Source organism: Colossoma macropomum, unplaced genomic scaffold (assembly GCF_904425465.1).
Source record: "Colossoma macropomum unplaced genomic scaffold, Colossoma_macropomum, whole genome shotgun sequence".
In the NCBI taxonomy this organism is placed as follows: Eukaryota; Metazoa; Chordata; class Actinopteri; order Characiformes; family Serrasalmidae; genus Colossoma; species Colossoma macropomum.
In genome coordinates, this window is record NW_023494789.1 from 17917865 (window position 1) to 17934735 (window position 16871).

Genomic DNA, 16871 nt, shown 5'->3' on the forward strand with positions numbered 1-16871 from the left:
CTAACAAATGAACATTGTGCAACGTCCCCTGAGTTAGGCTTATGCCTGCACCTGCTTTCTGAAGGACCAAAGTGAATTACGGGAGCAGATGCATCATTTAAAGACAATACCTGAAAACCTCTACATTAAAAAACAAAAGTACTCTGCTAATTTTAGACCATTTTAGGTCAGTAAAGTTATTAAAATCTCATAAATCTGTCAAAGCTTTGGAATAAACTTAGCCAGGCTTTCAAAATCATGATTGTTCAATCAATAGGCAACTCTGTGTATTCTGTGCAAGGCTCTAGAACTGTCTGTGCAATAAAAACATAATTACATTATGGATAGGATGCATTAACTGTGGTCAGACGTGGCTTTATGAGCTGGTCTCTGACCAGCCGCAGCCACAATTCAGATGAGATAAAGGCTCATTACACGCTAATTAACAGGTGATAAGATCAGCTCTTACACTGCTGTACAGGTTCAGGGTTCTGAATGCTCAGTTTTGGATTGGAAAAGGGTTATAATTTTGACAGTTGTTGCATTAATAACAACAATATTAGTAAAATAAATAATTAAATAATAGAAAAAATAAATAATAAAGCAATAAAACCAACTACAATTATAACAGTAGAGCTACTACTACCACCATTACTACAGCTACTATTAGGCTACTATCACTACTACTAACAATAATAGCTGATAACACTAATAAAAATAAAAAGCAACTATGGCAGCATTTTTATGCATTTGCTACAGCATGATTCTTCTTCTTATTATTATTATAGTAATAACAATTATTATTACTACTAGCTGTAATAACAACAATAATAATACGAAGATTATTATTATTATTAATATTAATAATACTACTACTACCACCATTATTTAAAAAAAAACTACCTTTACTACTAACTCAGACTACTGTTGCCACTAATAATTAAAATAACAGCTGATAACAATAATAAAAAGCAACTGTAGCAGTATTACAGCATTTATTACAGCATTATTATTAGTAGTAGTGGTAGTAGAAGTAGTAATACACGCAGTAATTATTATTAGAATAACAATGTAACTACTGCCATTATTACTACCACTATTAGGCCCCTATTACTACTAATAACAAGTACAGCTGATAAAAAAAAAACAACTAGAGTTGTATCATAAGTAATAAGCAATAATTATTATCATTATAATATTACTAAAATAACAACTATGATAACAATAACACAACTACCGCCACCATTACATAACCCTCACTGATACTACTATCGCGACTACTCCAGCTGGTCACAGCAGTAATAGCTGCCCACTCTGGTCGGCGGTACCTTTATGTTCCTGAAGACGCAGCGTCTGGGTTTGTGGAGCTCTTTGGTGTACATGTCCATGTCGTGCAGGACTCTGCGGGTTCTCCAGGTTTAGAGTGGTGCACTCTCTCTCTCTTTCTCCTTCTCCTCCTCGGCTTTTTATGGCTCGCGCTGCTGATGACGTAACGCTGCTCTGCCCGCGAGCCGCAGGTTTAAAGCCCGCGCTCTGGGGAAATGACGCGACTTTATTTCCACTCCGTGTAGGAGTACTTCCGCTTCTTCGCCCTGAGAATCCCACTACTTCCGAGAGCTGCAGTTCCTCACAACTCTCCGCGCTTTTGCAAGCAGTTTACTGTGAAAATACGATCCTTAAATCATTTATGGTTTCTTTACCAGCAGCTCAGTTGGACTGTGAATGGTAAAGGTCTTAGGCCGATCCTGAAACCGTGTGGAGCCTTTAACCGTCAGCAGACGCTGAAGGCCGCCCTCACGGCTCAGGCTGCTATAAAACCCTACAGCCTTTTAAACGAGCTCAGTGAGATACACCTTATTACCACTGTGTTCATTTGGACATTTTAATGTATCTTATTTATTTATTTTCAACTTTTTCCTCCAATTTGTGGTTTATTTTTTCACCCATTATCTTCATTGAGCCATTGTAGAACTGTTAGAAAGTTTAGTTGACTCTGCTGTTTCAGTGCATTTCATTCAGAAGTGATCCTGGCCTGGTCCATAAACCAGGTCCATACACCCTAAACCAGGGGTGTCAAACCGCTACAGGAGCCGTATTTAAAAATCTCAACAAATCTGTGGGCCAGAAAAAAATGTTTTTAATTCATGTGCTGTTACCTGAACTGGCCACTGTTTATTCAAAATACGCAAAAGCTTCAACAGTAAAATATAGGCACTTGTAGTAGACCTTGAAATATTACATGAATAAATATTCCAAATTTAAATCTCTCCAGGACTTAGGTTTTTTAAACCTACTTATTTGCTTGAATTAGACACCTAATTCAAGCAAATAATTTTCTTTGCTGCAAGTTCATTAATACTTGGGCTCAATTTCTGAGCTGAAGAGTGGTTGAACTGCAGCTGAAATGCAGATAGTGCGTTTGGTGAAATGACTGGTCTGGAACTGTGTAGAACTATGTAGAATTGAGTGTAGCCGCTGTCCCAAAGGTTGTTTATGCGGTAGGAGATTTAGAGCGCACGTTACGTTGCAGTGCATGCTGGGGGCTGTAGTGCAGCGCATTGTGAAACCTACTAATATTAATAGAAAATTAAAATATTTTGTGGGCGGATAGGCTTGTGTCTTGCGTTTGACATATGGGCCCTATACAATGAGAACGGAAGGTTTACAGAGTATAATGGTTGAAAATAACACCCCTTAAGCTACATTTACTTTGGCTAAAGGAGCCACTGTTGTATGGTTACACAATTACTTTATGTGAACGATTATCACAAAATAACAATCTGGACATCCAGTTCTCGTTTTTAACAACAAAAAATCTGGAATTCTAGCAAATTAAATCGATCTATTCCTATTAAAGGGAAATGATATACTCACCTCAGAATTTTTAACTGATGAATGAACTAGCAGCTCAACTTTGATAGCAAGGAGCTTTGTGGTCAGTCACCTGCCGACATAGACATTAGCTACAGTCATATGCAAAAGGTTTGGGCGCCCCGATCAAAGGGCATGTTTTGTTAATGTTCTAGAGAAAATAAGTTAACACTTCCTCTACTTTTGGACATTATGTATATTTGTTAAATTTAACATATTGGGGAGGATGAAAAAAATGTGGCATGTAAAAAGGTCATGGCACATTTAATGTTTTTTTTAATTTTTCCAATATCTTAAATTCAGGCAACCAATAGAAAAAAATGTACTAACCACCATGCCGTACAAAATAAATAAATAAATAAATAAAAAAGTTTAAATATCTTTACGAATCTTCTCTATAAACAATGTGTTATGTGAACTTATTTTCACCTAGAAAATCAAGAAAACTGGAGGAGTTCAAACTTGCTTACTGCAGACAGGCAACAAAACATACAGCATATTACACATTTTAACACAAAGGTGGGTAAGTGAGAATGAATGCAAAGTGTATCTTATTGATTATGAATATGAACGCTTTAATGTCTGGCTGTTCAGCCGTCATCTAGGATTACGCTGTTGGCATGTTTGATCTCCACTGTTTTCAGTACTCTGGTTAGGGGACTCGTTCGTCCTGTATTTTGAGGTGAAATTAGCGTCTCTGCTGAAAAACCCATAGAAACCAAGTGCTTCTGTTGGTTACTGATGAGTTTGTAATGTGCTTTGCCTTCTTAAATGGCTTGATATCACAGTGTAAAGGATCCTGACGGTTTAGCAGGTGACCGATGGTTGATACCTAATGGAACCTAAAGGTGTTCTACAGCAAAGTAGTGATCTCAATTGGAAGCCGTTAAGCCAAATACACCATTAGGCTTTAAGAATAATTGTAATGGTCCTTTTTCAGCAGGGATGTCATTACATAACCTTCAAAATATCCTGGGATCAAGGAGTCGTTCTGAGATTGTTTTGTCTGGAATGGCTGTACAAAATGTCCACTTAAACTTTGTTCATTTGGGGATTTTCTTTATGTAATTTTCAGTGTACTGCTTTTTCTTTTCAGTGTAGACTCCAGTGCAGACAACTTCTAGTCATCGGAGGATGACAGTAGGTTACTAAGAGCAGTAATTTACGGTTAGTGCAGCCCCCTTACACAATGTCGGTAGACATCACATTGACTAAAGTCACACCTAAGGCTGATTAAAGCTTTCCATGTTGCTCAGTTGTTAAGTACAGGATATCCTTGCAGGTCTATTATCACATAAACTTGCTCAATGGTTTTATCTTACATGGAGCTTAATTAACTGACACTGTCATACATTATGACATTTTTGTCCAAAGCAGCTCAAATTGACTAACCAAGAGGGTGGACTAAACTACACAAGCAACCTCTCTGTTGCAGCGTTGCTCAAGGGCAGGAGGAGACACAGCCAAGGCCCCTGACCGCTAAGTTACCACCACCCACTTGAAAACGCTGGTGCAAAACCCTCCTCATAAGAAACGTTTGATGAGAGATGTTATTGGTCACATTGTTGTTACTCACTGAGGAAGGCAACACTGAATTCAGTTTAATCAGATGAAACACGTTTTAACATGCCAGAGTTATTAAACGATACAAGCACACAAACCATTTAAACGGCAGTGTACATATTGTAATCTTTATGGTCCAATAAAAGGTTCCCATGAGGTTTTCCATTTCCATGTATTTTAACGTTACTCCATCTGCCAATCAGTCTTTCATGGCTTGGCAAGCTTCGAAAGGGAACGGGGATCTGAAGTCTTGCCTAATATGCCAGGCTAAGAGAGCATTCTCCTCAGCGCCCATAGGAACTGATTTGTTCCATGGTGCTGTCTGTCTTTTGTCTATTGTTGTAGGCAAGCAAAGTACAAATCTGGAAATAAGAGGCATCTGGCAGAACCGATGTCACTAATCAGTCAATAAATATTACACCACATTTTAAGTCATCTGAAAAAATGTATGGTTCTTATTTTTGTGCATATTTCCTCAGAAATTCTTGGACAGTTTGCCTCTTAATACTAATTAGGGCAGATACATCTAGATAGAAAATGCGGAGACGCCTTAAGAGAGCATTCATACATAACACCACATTCAGCAAGAACACTGAGTGAAACTGATAACATTACGGGAAACATGCCAAACCAAACAAGATGTTTGCTGTAGTGCTACAAGGCAAGCACTCAAAGTCCAACGCACTGATCACATAGCAGAAAGCACACACAAAAATCAGTCACCATAAGGAAGAAATCTCAACAAAAGTGTTTCCACTCAACATCATCACCTTTGAAAGCTGAAATGAATAGGTGAGCTTGTCCATGCAAAATCCAGGTCAGCCACACAAAAGACACATTAACAGCCTTTCACAAACTCCATCACCGACATTTCCTTTGCTAACTGTTGGCTCTCTGTCCAAATACGGTGTAAAGTTTATGGAGCTTCACAGAGCAGACCGGCAAGATACAGATACAGCATTCTCATATGCAATGGAAGTAAATGCACAATTTTGAGCTACTTTTGTTTTTTTTGCAAAAAATAACAGGTGCGCTCATAAATATTTGCTCTTTCTGCAGCATCTTACTGAAAATAACAAACTAGGAGTGTCACTTGCAATGAAGTACACAATTTATACAACACCGTTTACCCTACAAACCAGGACAGAACGTCCACTGAAGGACACTATAGGAGTGCTGATGTAATGAGTGAGGCTTCTCAATAGTACAACAGTGAAACAGTGTCCCTCACTGAAAAGATTTAAAGCCTGGCTCTCATGTTACACTGCCAAGCCTTCCAGCAAATTAAAGATTAAATAACTTTCCATTACAACATCAACAAGAAGTGCACATTTTCAGTGATTTCATTCCCTTCTTGGGTGCAACAAAAACAATGGATGTTTTTTTTCCTGCATGACACACAAAGACAATGCCTGTTTTTGGAAGGAGAAAAAGAAAACTCAACAGCTATGAAACCGCCTTACATGTCCATATAGATATTCTTTTATAATACAAACATCCGCTACATATAAGAAACAGTTAAGTATGTGAGAGGTCAACAATTGTTGGAATGAATGAAAGAATCAGCAAAGAAAAGAATTCCCAGTGAATCATACACTCCCCTTGTTGTCTAACTGAAGCATCTTTGTACATTTCAAAAGACGTAAACTTTAAGCACTCATTTGATGTTGCAACCTATGAATGCTGTAATTGCCATCTAAAGGAAAGCAGAGTTCACAGCTAGGTAAATATCTTGTCAGGTGCACTGAGCAGGCACAGCTCGCATCACTGGTCAAGCACTAACGGTACAAAGGAGGTCACTGCGTTCTTACACACAACTGGGCAGTGCCTGGGTTTCCCAGAAGAGTCTCAGCACAATACAATCTTAAGACTGCATGGGAATCATGCCTTCAAAAAAACAATACGGTCACAATGATCTTAACACTCCAGCGCTTTAGGACAGCTCTTTCCTGAATCAAGCACCTGCTTACATCAGAGGCACTCTGAGACGTGGAACATTTACTCTGTAGATCCTCAGGTAGTGAAAACAAGCAGCCACGGGGTACAAATAGCAGTCATCAAAATATCACAATGATAATTACAGGATGAATCATAGGTTGGTTTAGTTAACCACCAAATTAGAAAATACTGTGAATTGCACAAAAGCATTCATCTTTATTCCACCAGCATCATATAATGGTGATTCAATATACAAGACTACAAAGGAAACCATCTCCCCAACCACATCTAACAGTACCTGATTTTGTGGGCAGCATCTTCTGCCAACTAGATCTTGGCTGGGATTTTTTTAAAGCGGTAGAGTGTAAATCACACTGAACACTCTCCCTACCAGTTAAGGTGAACTTCACACCAAGACGCTTTTGGGAAACTGGGCCCCCAGTATCTGTCAGATTGATGGCAGAACCAGTGGACTAAGTTTGTTCTTATGGGATCCCTTACAAATCACTGCCTTCAATGAATTTAAGAAAAAAAGAAATTGGATTGATCACTCAGTATTGCAATGTCACAACCAAGTTGGTGCTCTTATATAGGCTTATGTGTAAAGTGATATGTTGCTAACCATGAATTATGAGTGTAAAACTGCAGGTAGTGATATAAAGGGAAGAATAAAGACACCATTATGACCACAGGCAACACTGTTCTACAATACCAGTTTGATTGCAGGTGGGTCAGCCTGTACTGACAGAGGTTATGGCACTGAACAAAACTGAACTCTGCAATACAGACCTCTAGGAGGAGTGAAGTAGTGACCACTGTTAAATACTAATAAAGAGTACAGTGCAAAAGCTAGAGACCAGCTCTCAATTATTTCAATTCAGAAAAAAAGCATAAAACCCATATTTAACAGAAAATTTCATAGCAACCTCAACAACTAAATATTTTCATTGTCCACACATGCCTTTATTACAGCTTCCATTCTTTTTAGGCTACTTGCTTTCAGTTTTGGGTGGTCTACCAACTCTTGTGCTGTCAGGTGTCCCTTTTTCCAATTTTCTGAACTCGTTTTGGAAACTTCTGTTTTTTTCCCCCCACTCATTTTCTTTCACTTTCCAAGTGCATTATCTTATATATCATATTTTTAGACATATGAGCAACTTGTATTCATTGGCCGTTTTGACTGGAAATTAAATAAATTAAGTGTGGTCTCTGACGTTTCACAGCACTAAATATGACATACATAATACAGAATTGAAAAAAAAGCAACAAACAGCAATTTAACACTGAGGACCCATGTTATTTTCGGGTTCTCTTTTAATTGGTATGTTATGAATTCAAGAAACAGTTTACACAATACCTTTTCAAATCAACATGCAGTGATCATGAGAACACATGGAGAAAAGCCTATAAATGCTAGGAAAAAAAATAACGGCTTAAAAAACTGTGTCTACGTAGGCCGTACACTTCAATTATTCACAGTGACTGGTGTTTCTTGATGCATTTATACAAATATTCTCAAAAATACAAGGAGGACTTTGTTCTGACACAGAACAAACATCAAAACATTTAGGAATAAGTAACAACCCTGTAAGGAATTTTCCTATTACTGGAATTTTTAATTTATTTGCTTATCACAATTCAAATCCTTGAAGAGATCAATCCATTGAATAAAATAGATATCTCTTTGCTGTAGATGTACCACAAGCCAGTTTAACACTGGTAAAAAAAGCAGTAGAAGTTCTGCGTATCCACTCCCTCGAAGAAAAGTCATTGTTTGAAGAAGTAAACTGATGGCCTATGATGACCAAAGGAGTGAGCTACAATGGAGCCCAGGTTAGCGGACTGGCTGAAAGAAAATGATTTTCGCAAACGTCTTTTATGAGTACCAAAGAGAGGGCCGATATAGATGATCAGAGGTTTCACCCAAAATAACTCACAAAGGCTGCTTCATCCAAACTTCATTCGATTCTGTTTCATAATTAATACAGTGGAGATGACTCCTCTCACTGAAGGGTTTAAAACAACGTACAAACCATTTTCCTAAGCAAGAAGTGTCTGAAAAAAAATCAGACAAATCAACTGCAGTGTAAGCTTTAGGAGAATATTCAGCAGTTCAGTCTTCAACTGAAAAAAGTTCTCTAAAAAGAGAACAGAAATGCCAGCATTCTTCAGAAATGTGTGTGTTGTGGTGAGGACATACGTGATGCTCTTCAACAGTGGGAATGCGAGGATGTCTGCTATTCCATGCAGAGGCGACAGGAGAAAATAGTGACCAAAGCAAGTAATTCTCCCATTCTCCAAATGTCAAAAAGCAGGAAGGTGAGAAGTCTTAAAGTTGCAGTGACAACAGTCCTTATTTTCCAACAAAATTAATTTGATTTATTTAGTATTTTATCATTTAGTAAGGCACTCTCTCATTCCATTGCAGGGATAGTGCTGATCAGCGATTGCCAGATCTAGAGCGAAGTCTGAAGCTGGCGTTTAAACATAGGCTCCCAAAGCTGCATGGAACTCTGTGAGACACTGGACAAGTTGCTGGAATTTCGGCCTCTCCTCTGGATCCAAGGCCCAGCAACACGCCATGACAGCAAACCTGAAGATAGAGAAATTGTATAGATTCAGTGTAAAAAAGGCATAAATTGTTACACCTGGTAAAAAGCTTTTCATCTTTGTAGTTCAGCTCACATGTTCCCATGCGTATTGATGGATATCACACAAAGTACAGTCATCACCTATTCTTTCGTAAGGAAAGTGCTAAACAGTGATCCGACACTGATTAGCTTTTCCTGCCCTCCGGTCGGCCATCTTCCAGAGGCCGCACATCGCACAATAAATCATGCCACGTTTGGGTTGCTGACAGGGCTGGCAGCATTCTGAGCTTTGTGATTCCTGGCGCTCAAACGGTGTGGCTCCAGTTCCCTGGCAGTTGCAGGATGCCGATAAGAGGCCGCCTGTAACTGTGTTGATAGCGGGTGGTCCTTTGACTCTGGTTCAACGGAACATTTCTTGTTGGGCAGTTTCTTTATTTGGAAGTGTATTTAGCTGTGGTGTGGTGGGAGGCACTATACTGTAGTCGATTAGCCTCTCCAAGATCCATATCAGAGTTTCTAGTGCTGTGCTGAGCAAACAGCTGCCAGGCCTTCAGTTTTTCAATTCTTAAATAAATTCTTTTGCTAATTTCTCCCAGTATATATATATATATATAATATAAAATACATACATAACACATATATATATACATCATACATACACATACATATACACACACACACACACACACGTATACTTACAGTTCATCCGGACAGTTGATGGGCTGTGCTATTCTGTAGCCATCCTTCAGATAGGCTGCCATCTCAAAGGGGTCAATATCGACATAAGGGGTCTGTCCCAGTGTCATCAGCTCCCAGAGAGTTACCCCAAACGCCCACTGTAAAGACAGGACACATTAAGGTTATGAGGACAAGACGTCTGCACAGACAGAACTCAAGTGGCTTAGACACAGAGATAGGACCACCCTTTACTCAAGTGACGAGACCACTAAGTCAGACAGTGTTTGCCAAACAAACAGTCAGTATTTAGACTGGTGAAGAAGGGACATTCTTATCATGAAAATCGCCACGACAGATTACACTTCAAGTTTTTATTTGCAAGTCATAAGATACACAACATAGCTGAGATAAGATGGAGTCTAAATCTGCACTACTGTATTAAAATTCCACAACAAACATATCACAGACTCATCCAATGAGGATCATGACACTGGCAGACTGTACTTAAAACAAGCAGTGTTTTGTTTGCAACATTTCCTTTTAAAATAGTCACATTTTTTTTAGAACCACGTTCAGTAAAGTAGCCAGATCCTCTCCAGGTCACAGTACGCAATCAACAACAGTTCGCATTCTGAGAACAAAGCATTCTACAGACACAATTCAAGGAAATCTGGATTTATTCAACAAAGCACAGGGACACAAAATCAACCAATTCCAGATTATTTTAGCCCTTTAGTCCACAGGGATGCTGAAAGGGTTCAAAGTGCACATCCACATTCATCATCCCATAACAGCCGCACTAAATCTGCCTGAACAGCAGTGCTCACAGAAACAAATTGCCGCAAATCAGTGAAAAACAACGAGTTGGTAAATTACGCAAATTTCTGACATTTGCCCTTGAGCTCAGACTAAATAAAAAACTGCTTATTAGAAATTGTACAGCATGATGGCAATCAGTTATTGCAGTGCCATGAGTGTCTGAATCAGGGAGAGGAAGATGAATGACCTTTCACATGCTTCTGTATAAGGATTCACTGATCTGACTTTTTCTCTCCTGATTACAATAACCTGGATATTGTCTGATACAGAGTACCAATCCGATATTTTTTTTCTTCTTTAATTTTAAATCTTTGTTGCAAAGTCTAATCACTGTAAACATGTTAACTATCACTTTGTCTCAAATCACAAATAGTTTTAGTCTACATTAAATTGATCAAAATGTAAGTCTGAAATAATTATTTGCTGACTAAGCTGGCGGGAAGCACAACAGAATTAGAAAAGCACTCCTGCACAGGGGTTTTATTCTGAAATGCTATGTCATGCTTTGTTGCAAAGTGCTTTGTTTTGACACAGCAGCATTTTGTAGAAAAACACACGGTGCATTTGCATAGAAACACTCGTTTCATCTCTTTCAACAAAAAGTTTGACTGTAATGATTCATAATTTATAGCTGCATGCAGAGCATTCTGTTCCAATAATAAAACGCAAAGTGAGAATTTGATGTTTATCACATTTTGGCATAACACTTCCATTTTAGAGCAATCTTGACTTGGAAGCAGTATTGATCATAGATTGGTCACATCTAATCGATACCAATTCTTTTCATTAGGTCAGTATCAGTGCAAGTACTGATCCAGTGGATCAGATAAGTATAGCACTACTTCTATGTGGGCAAACAGAGAGGAGTGACAACCGGAGTCACTATCCTTATCTGTGAGCATGCCAATAGACACCCACCCTAGACAATGTGTAAGGTGGGTTGCTTCCTTCATTAACAGGCCTTACAGTAAATCCAGATGTCTAATGATTACCAGAGAATGGGCTTACCTACACGTCACTGGTTCCTATTGTATAACAGCAGACTAAAGCTTTCCTTACAGGCTGCTGGCTCTGTCACCAGTCTCTATTGTATCCTAATGAGCGGAGACTCTCCTGTCTCTGGTTAGTGGCCAACGGCAGTCGCTATTGTTCTCTCACACTTCTGAGGCTGCAGAGGTCAGCTGGATGACAGCTTCTGGCCATGTGCGTGTGGTTGACCAGAGAGGCAGGCGGTGGCTGCCGCTTCCTGACTGTCTAGGGTCCTCTTCCTTTGGCATGGCATGCATGTGTGTTACAGCCATAAAGCACATCATTCCAGGCACATTCACACGTTTTATATATACTCATGGCATATATGAGAGAAGGTATTTTTCAGGAGAAATGTCTGAGAAGATTAGATATAAAACGTAATCTGCTCGCAAGGCAATGAAGGGAAAAAAAAAGTTTTCCAAAACTTCTTCAAACATTTTTTTAAAAGTTCCATTGAAAATAGAACTCCTAATAACTATAAAAGTCCTGGAAGACGAGTAAAACTATAGCCATCAGATGAACAGTACTTTCAGTACTGTAAGCTTTCCTCTTTGAGAGATGATCTCTGAGGAGAAAAATCAAACTCCACTCTTGCTTCAGATCTGAAAAATCCACAACTGTTTCTGTCCAACCTTCCCCTATAAAAAGATAACTCAACACTATGGGTCTGAAAGGATATGGAGCTGTCAATAAGCTGTTAGTGTGAGAAAGAAAGACAACAGACAGGAAGGAACAGACAAAAACAAGAAAATTCGCAAATGAGATTTTAAATACAGGTGTTGAGGCTTTTGAGTAATTCTCCCTTAAATATATGTTTTCTGCCTCACCCCCAAATTAAATAAATGAAGGGTGGTCATTGACTTTTGCACAGTATAGGTAATAAGAATTTTCTAAGCCTAACTTTAAACCTCAACATTAGCAGCCAAAATAAAATGGTTTTTACAAATGAGAAGCACAACTACAGTTGTACAGTCGTGTTTTTCTGATGTGGAACAAACCTGCAGTTTTACACTGCAGTGTTACTCAATCCAAGGTATTGTTAAATAAGATGGCATAGACAGATAATGCTCTTCATTTAAAATCAGCAAGATTTTAATGATTTCATTTTTAAGGTACACTGCACTCATTTACAGTAACAACTACTTAATTTTAAGGTTACCCAGTGTGATAATGGACTGCCTTTGCGAGTACTGAAAAATATGTACTTGTACTGGATCTGAAAAAAAGGTCATCAATGCATCCCAAATATTATGTGTGTGTGTGTGTGTGTGTGTATATATATATATATATATATATATATATATATATATATATATATATATATATATATACACACACACACACACACACACACACACACACACATATATACACATACATACATATACATACACACACACACACTTTAAATATATTCCAATGTACATAATTATGGAAGTCAAGAACCAGTGTCTGTGCAGTAAATCTGCACAGCTGGGTCACGTCTCAACCTGTCCAGGAGCTTTTGTCTCCTGATTACGTTTGCTCATAGTGGGCCTCTCTGGCACTGCGCAAGAGAACAGCTACCATGACGTTAACTCTGCCATTGTGTAAATCTAGATCTGTGTAAACAGGGATGATCCGCATTTCTTGAAGCTACATCAAGACTACATTTCTCCTTAGTGAGAGAACTTCAGCACGGCTCCTCACAGTGCTGTGCAATTTATTCTTTCCTGCAATATTGATATCGCAAAGAGATGCTAAATGCAAATGAGCCTTTTAACCAATCACAAACTTGTTTATTATGCACTCCTGAGAAATAAAAATGCATTATGAGACTGTGATATCGCAGTGAAACATTGTGAAAATGTGCATCATTTATTCATTAATTATGCCACTAAATGCACGTGCATTGTTTGAACATCAAAGTTTGCAAACAATCAGAGCCAACAGCTCACTCCAGCACTCCTCCTGTCTGCCAGCTCCAGTGCCTTTAATAGGCTGAGTGATTATAATCAATTTTGTTTTGAATTTTGTTCAAAATATCGTGAGAACACCAAATCATGAAGATCTCAGAGGCTCCAGACTGTTTTTTTTTGTAGGCGTTCAATGAATCAAGGCATGCGATCCACAATAAAAATAAAATAATGTCTTGAATCTTTTTTGTATACCTCACAAATCAAATCTCAATATATGAGATTCATATGGCGCAGTCCTGGTGGAAAAAAGACAACAGAAGACAACCAATACACAAAGAGAGGATTTATGCTCTCACCACATCACTGGCACTGGAGAAGTCGTTGTTGAGCAGGCTCTCCAGGGCCATCCAGCGCACTGGCCTGTTCTCATTATCCCCCAGGCAGTGATAGTCCATGGGGAAAAGATCTCGAGCCAGTGCGTTATCTGTGATCTTCACCTGCATGCTGTCATCGATGCTATAGAGAACACACAAAGTGAGAAATCTTTAGTATAGTGGAGGTTCAAACAGACTCCAGACTGGTAATGGCTGATGATAATGATGCCTATGGTTTTGCAGATGTGCTTGATTATGAATGATGGTGCTGTACAGGTCAGATGAAAAATAAGATGAGCTGTAAACAGCGTTCATACACCTTTTCCAAGGTCAAATTCAAGCACTTTCAAAGTCCATTTTCAAGCTTTTCCAGCACCTTACAGCTGTAGTAAATTACACATTTATACAAATACAAACATGCTCAAAATAATTAATTCACTTTTTATCACATTAAAAGAGATGGTATTATGCTATAAACAACCAGAATTGTGTTTGGTAATTGCAGAAGGATAAGAAATTAAAGGAAAACACATACATTTTGTTTGTAAGTAGACTTTCTTTGCTATCTAACCTTGCAGAGTCAGGATAAAATAATTACCCAAAAAAATCATTCGACAAATAACTTCACTTCCAATAAATTCTTTCCTGAAAATGTCCAAAATAACAACATTCACCTTTGAGGTAGGCAGTCAATCAGCTCTATAACCTTTTTCCCACAGTATTGTGCAAATCAGAACAACAGAAATAGTGGCTAGCTTGAAAACAGACCGGCAGATCGCAGTCATACACTAGCTAGCGGTGTATGGGTCGCGAACAAGCTCTTTAAGCCAGTCTTTTAGTCAGTGAGTCAACACTTCTGGTCTGAGTCAAATGATCTTGGTTCACCAAAAAGAGCCAAAATTCCCATCATTATCACACACTCAGATGCGCAAGCGAGCCCAGGCAGAGCAGTTTTCGTTTTAGGCTGTGACTTATTTTATTTCTCCATTTAATAACCAAACTATTCAGTCAGATAGCTATTTGAAATACAGGTAGGATTTTAAGCATTTTCCAGCACTTTTCAAACCTGGAAAATACAACATTAAAATTCAAGCATTTTCAAGGACTTCAAGCACCTGTACGAACCCTGTGTAAAGGCCATTGCACACCAAACATGACGCAAATAACATGAAAATGTGATTATTTTCATCAAAACTATACACACTGGACGAGATCCAATTTTTGAGAATTTTGCCATGTGTGCAACGCGAAAAAATGAATGAATGAGCAGATTGTCTTCAGGAGCTAAAAGATATGACATTGGGTAAGTTACATTCCATTTTAGACAAGTGAAAGAAACACAAAGTTTCACTGCCTCGATCACGTGCTAGAATGTTATGAGAGCTTCCACACAGAGCTCAAATCTCTGTGACTCAGTTTTGGCTACTTTTGGAGATGCTACCAAAGTCTGTGACAAAGCTGAGGGCAAACTAATCCTTTTACCATTTGTTAAAAGTTCTAGTTGCTGATCAGTCATCTTGACTGTCGACATGCCAACGCCAGAGACAGCTGTGATGGTTAGTGAGTTTATTAAAAATCAAACAATCAAATCAAACTGAACACTGCATGTTAAGGCCTCAAGTGTGTGTGTGTGTGTAGTGGAGTTTCAGGTAATGTCACACTTACACACAGTTCCTGGCAGCCAGGTCTTTGTGGATGACCTCTCTCCGGGCCAGGTAGCTCATTCCACATGCAATCTGGATGGCCATGTGAACAAGATCCTGCTGTGAGATAGCCTGTAGTTGGAAAGAGAAGAGTCAGGAGAAGAAGAGAAAGAAGGTTTAAAAGGAAGCTGCACCAATGGGTGTTGTAACAAGGCTGAGGGCCACCAAGCCTTTATTGCACCTTTGTTTGTCAAAAGTTTGGGGGTACACTTTTCAAAATGTTTTTAATAGAAACGAGCATGTTTTCATTATCAGTTTGCAATAACTTCACATCACGTTTACATCACGTGTAAATATTTGTGACAGTGCTACTTTGGGAAAGATTCCAAAGCCCACGCATTTTATCCCCTAGTGATGTCAGCACTCATCAGCACTCAAACCTTTCAACTGTTTAAACCACTTTTGGGCCAAAAGAGCTTCAATATGTGCTTTTAACAATAGTTAAAAGCATAGAAAGCAAGACAGAATATAACACTGTCAAGTTTTTATTTAGGCAACATCTATTCTTCATACCAAAAAAGACACTCTGATAAACTTAAAGTGAGTAGGGATGTACATTCAGCCTATTTTTGATATAAGTATCTCTAAGAGTTCATGAACGGATATCTGAGCCAGAAAAAAAAAATTAACTGGAAACTGGCACATTTTCGGATGAGTAACATAACTGGCTGCCTCGGATGAGCTAATAAGCTAAAACTACAGCTATCTGGTAACACTGGACACTAATGGAAACCTGCTGTCTTGTACAGGTGTTGTTTTCTCTTTGGTGAATGATGTGCTAAAGTTAGTTTGTCAGACAAATACATTTTAACTATTTTTGGACCTAACATCAGTCATGCCTATTTAGCAATAAAAACCATGCTACCTCTTCCTAGCCACATCCTTAACATGTTCTTGGCAACATGCTCACCTTCAGATACTCGCGTATCAAAGTAAAGAAGTACACATACTTTCAAATATGAACGTTTTACAGCTCTGTTAAAATACAAAATTAGTGTTTCACTGAATTGTTGGTCTGTATATTTTCTCCATCTTCTCGTGATGAAACGTAATGAACACCTACATAGCGATTTTGAATACTTTCCAAGACTACAACGTCGAACTGTTAAGAGTACTCTAGCATCTTTACATCAAAGCAAGTGTTGCAAAATATACTTCAAGTGTTTGCAAACAGCTGATGTATGTTGCTTCAAGTATTTTTCTTACAGATGTGAAAAGCAGCAAAGTTTGCATGGTGTTCCCAAACTTTTGATGACCAGCGTATTACACGAGTTTGCTGTCTGAGCAGCAGCAGACCTACAACTCTTGTCAACTCAGTACTACCCACACAGCCCTGCACCTCGACTGAAAACACACACTGCTTACTGATGTACAGAGGAACAACCCACATAACTTACATAATCCTTTTTTAAGGTACCCAGAGTGACA

The 16871-nt window shown here is 38.6% G+C and overlaps 2 protein-coding genes across 4 annotated transcripts in view; both read right to left on the reverse strand.

The window, feature by feature from the left end:
• slco2a1 (solute carrier organic anion transporter family, member 2A1) overlaps positions 1-1513 on the reverse strand; it is a 29370-nt gene extending 27857 nt beyond the window's left edge. Inside the window, exon 1 of the mRNA XM_036570388.1 lies at positions 1308-1513. Within this exon, the coding sequence (XP_036426281.1) occupies positions 1308-1367 (60 nt within the window). The 5' untranslated portion in view covers positions 1368-1513. The remainder of the gene's footprint in view (positions 1-1307) is intronic.
• A 6114-nt stretch (positions 1514-7627) lies between these two features.
• Positions 7628-16871, reverse strand: part of ryk (receptor like tyrosine kinase) — a 62383-nt gene continuing 53139 nt past the window's right edge. For all 3 annotated transcript variants that reach the window (XM_036570391.1, XM_036570392.1, XM_036570389.1), the window contains 4 exons: positions 15406-15515; positions 13723-13882; positions 9642-9778; positions 7628-8944 (listed from right to left, as the gene is read on the reverse strand). In XM_036570391.1, coding sequence (XP_036426284.1) covers positions 8833-8944; positions 9642-9778; positions 13723-13882; positions 15406-15515 — 519 coding nt within the window. In that variant the 3' untranslated portion in view covers positions 7628-8832. The remainder of the gene's footprint in view (positions 8945-9641; positions 9779-13722; positions 13883-15405; positions 15516-16871) is intronic.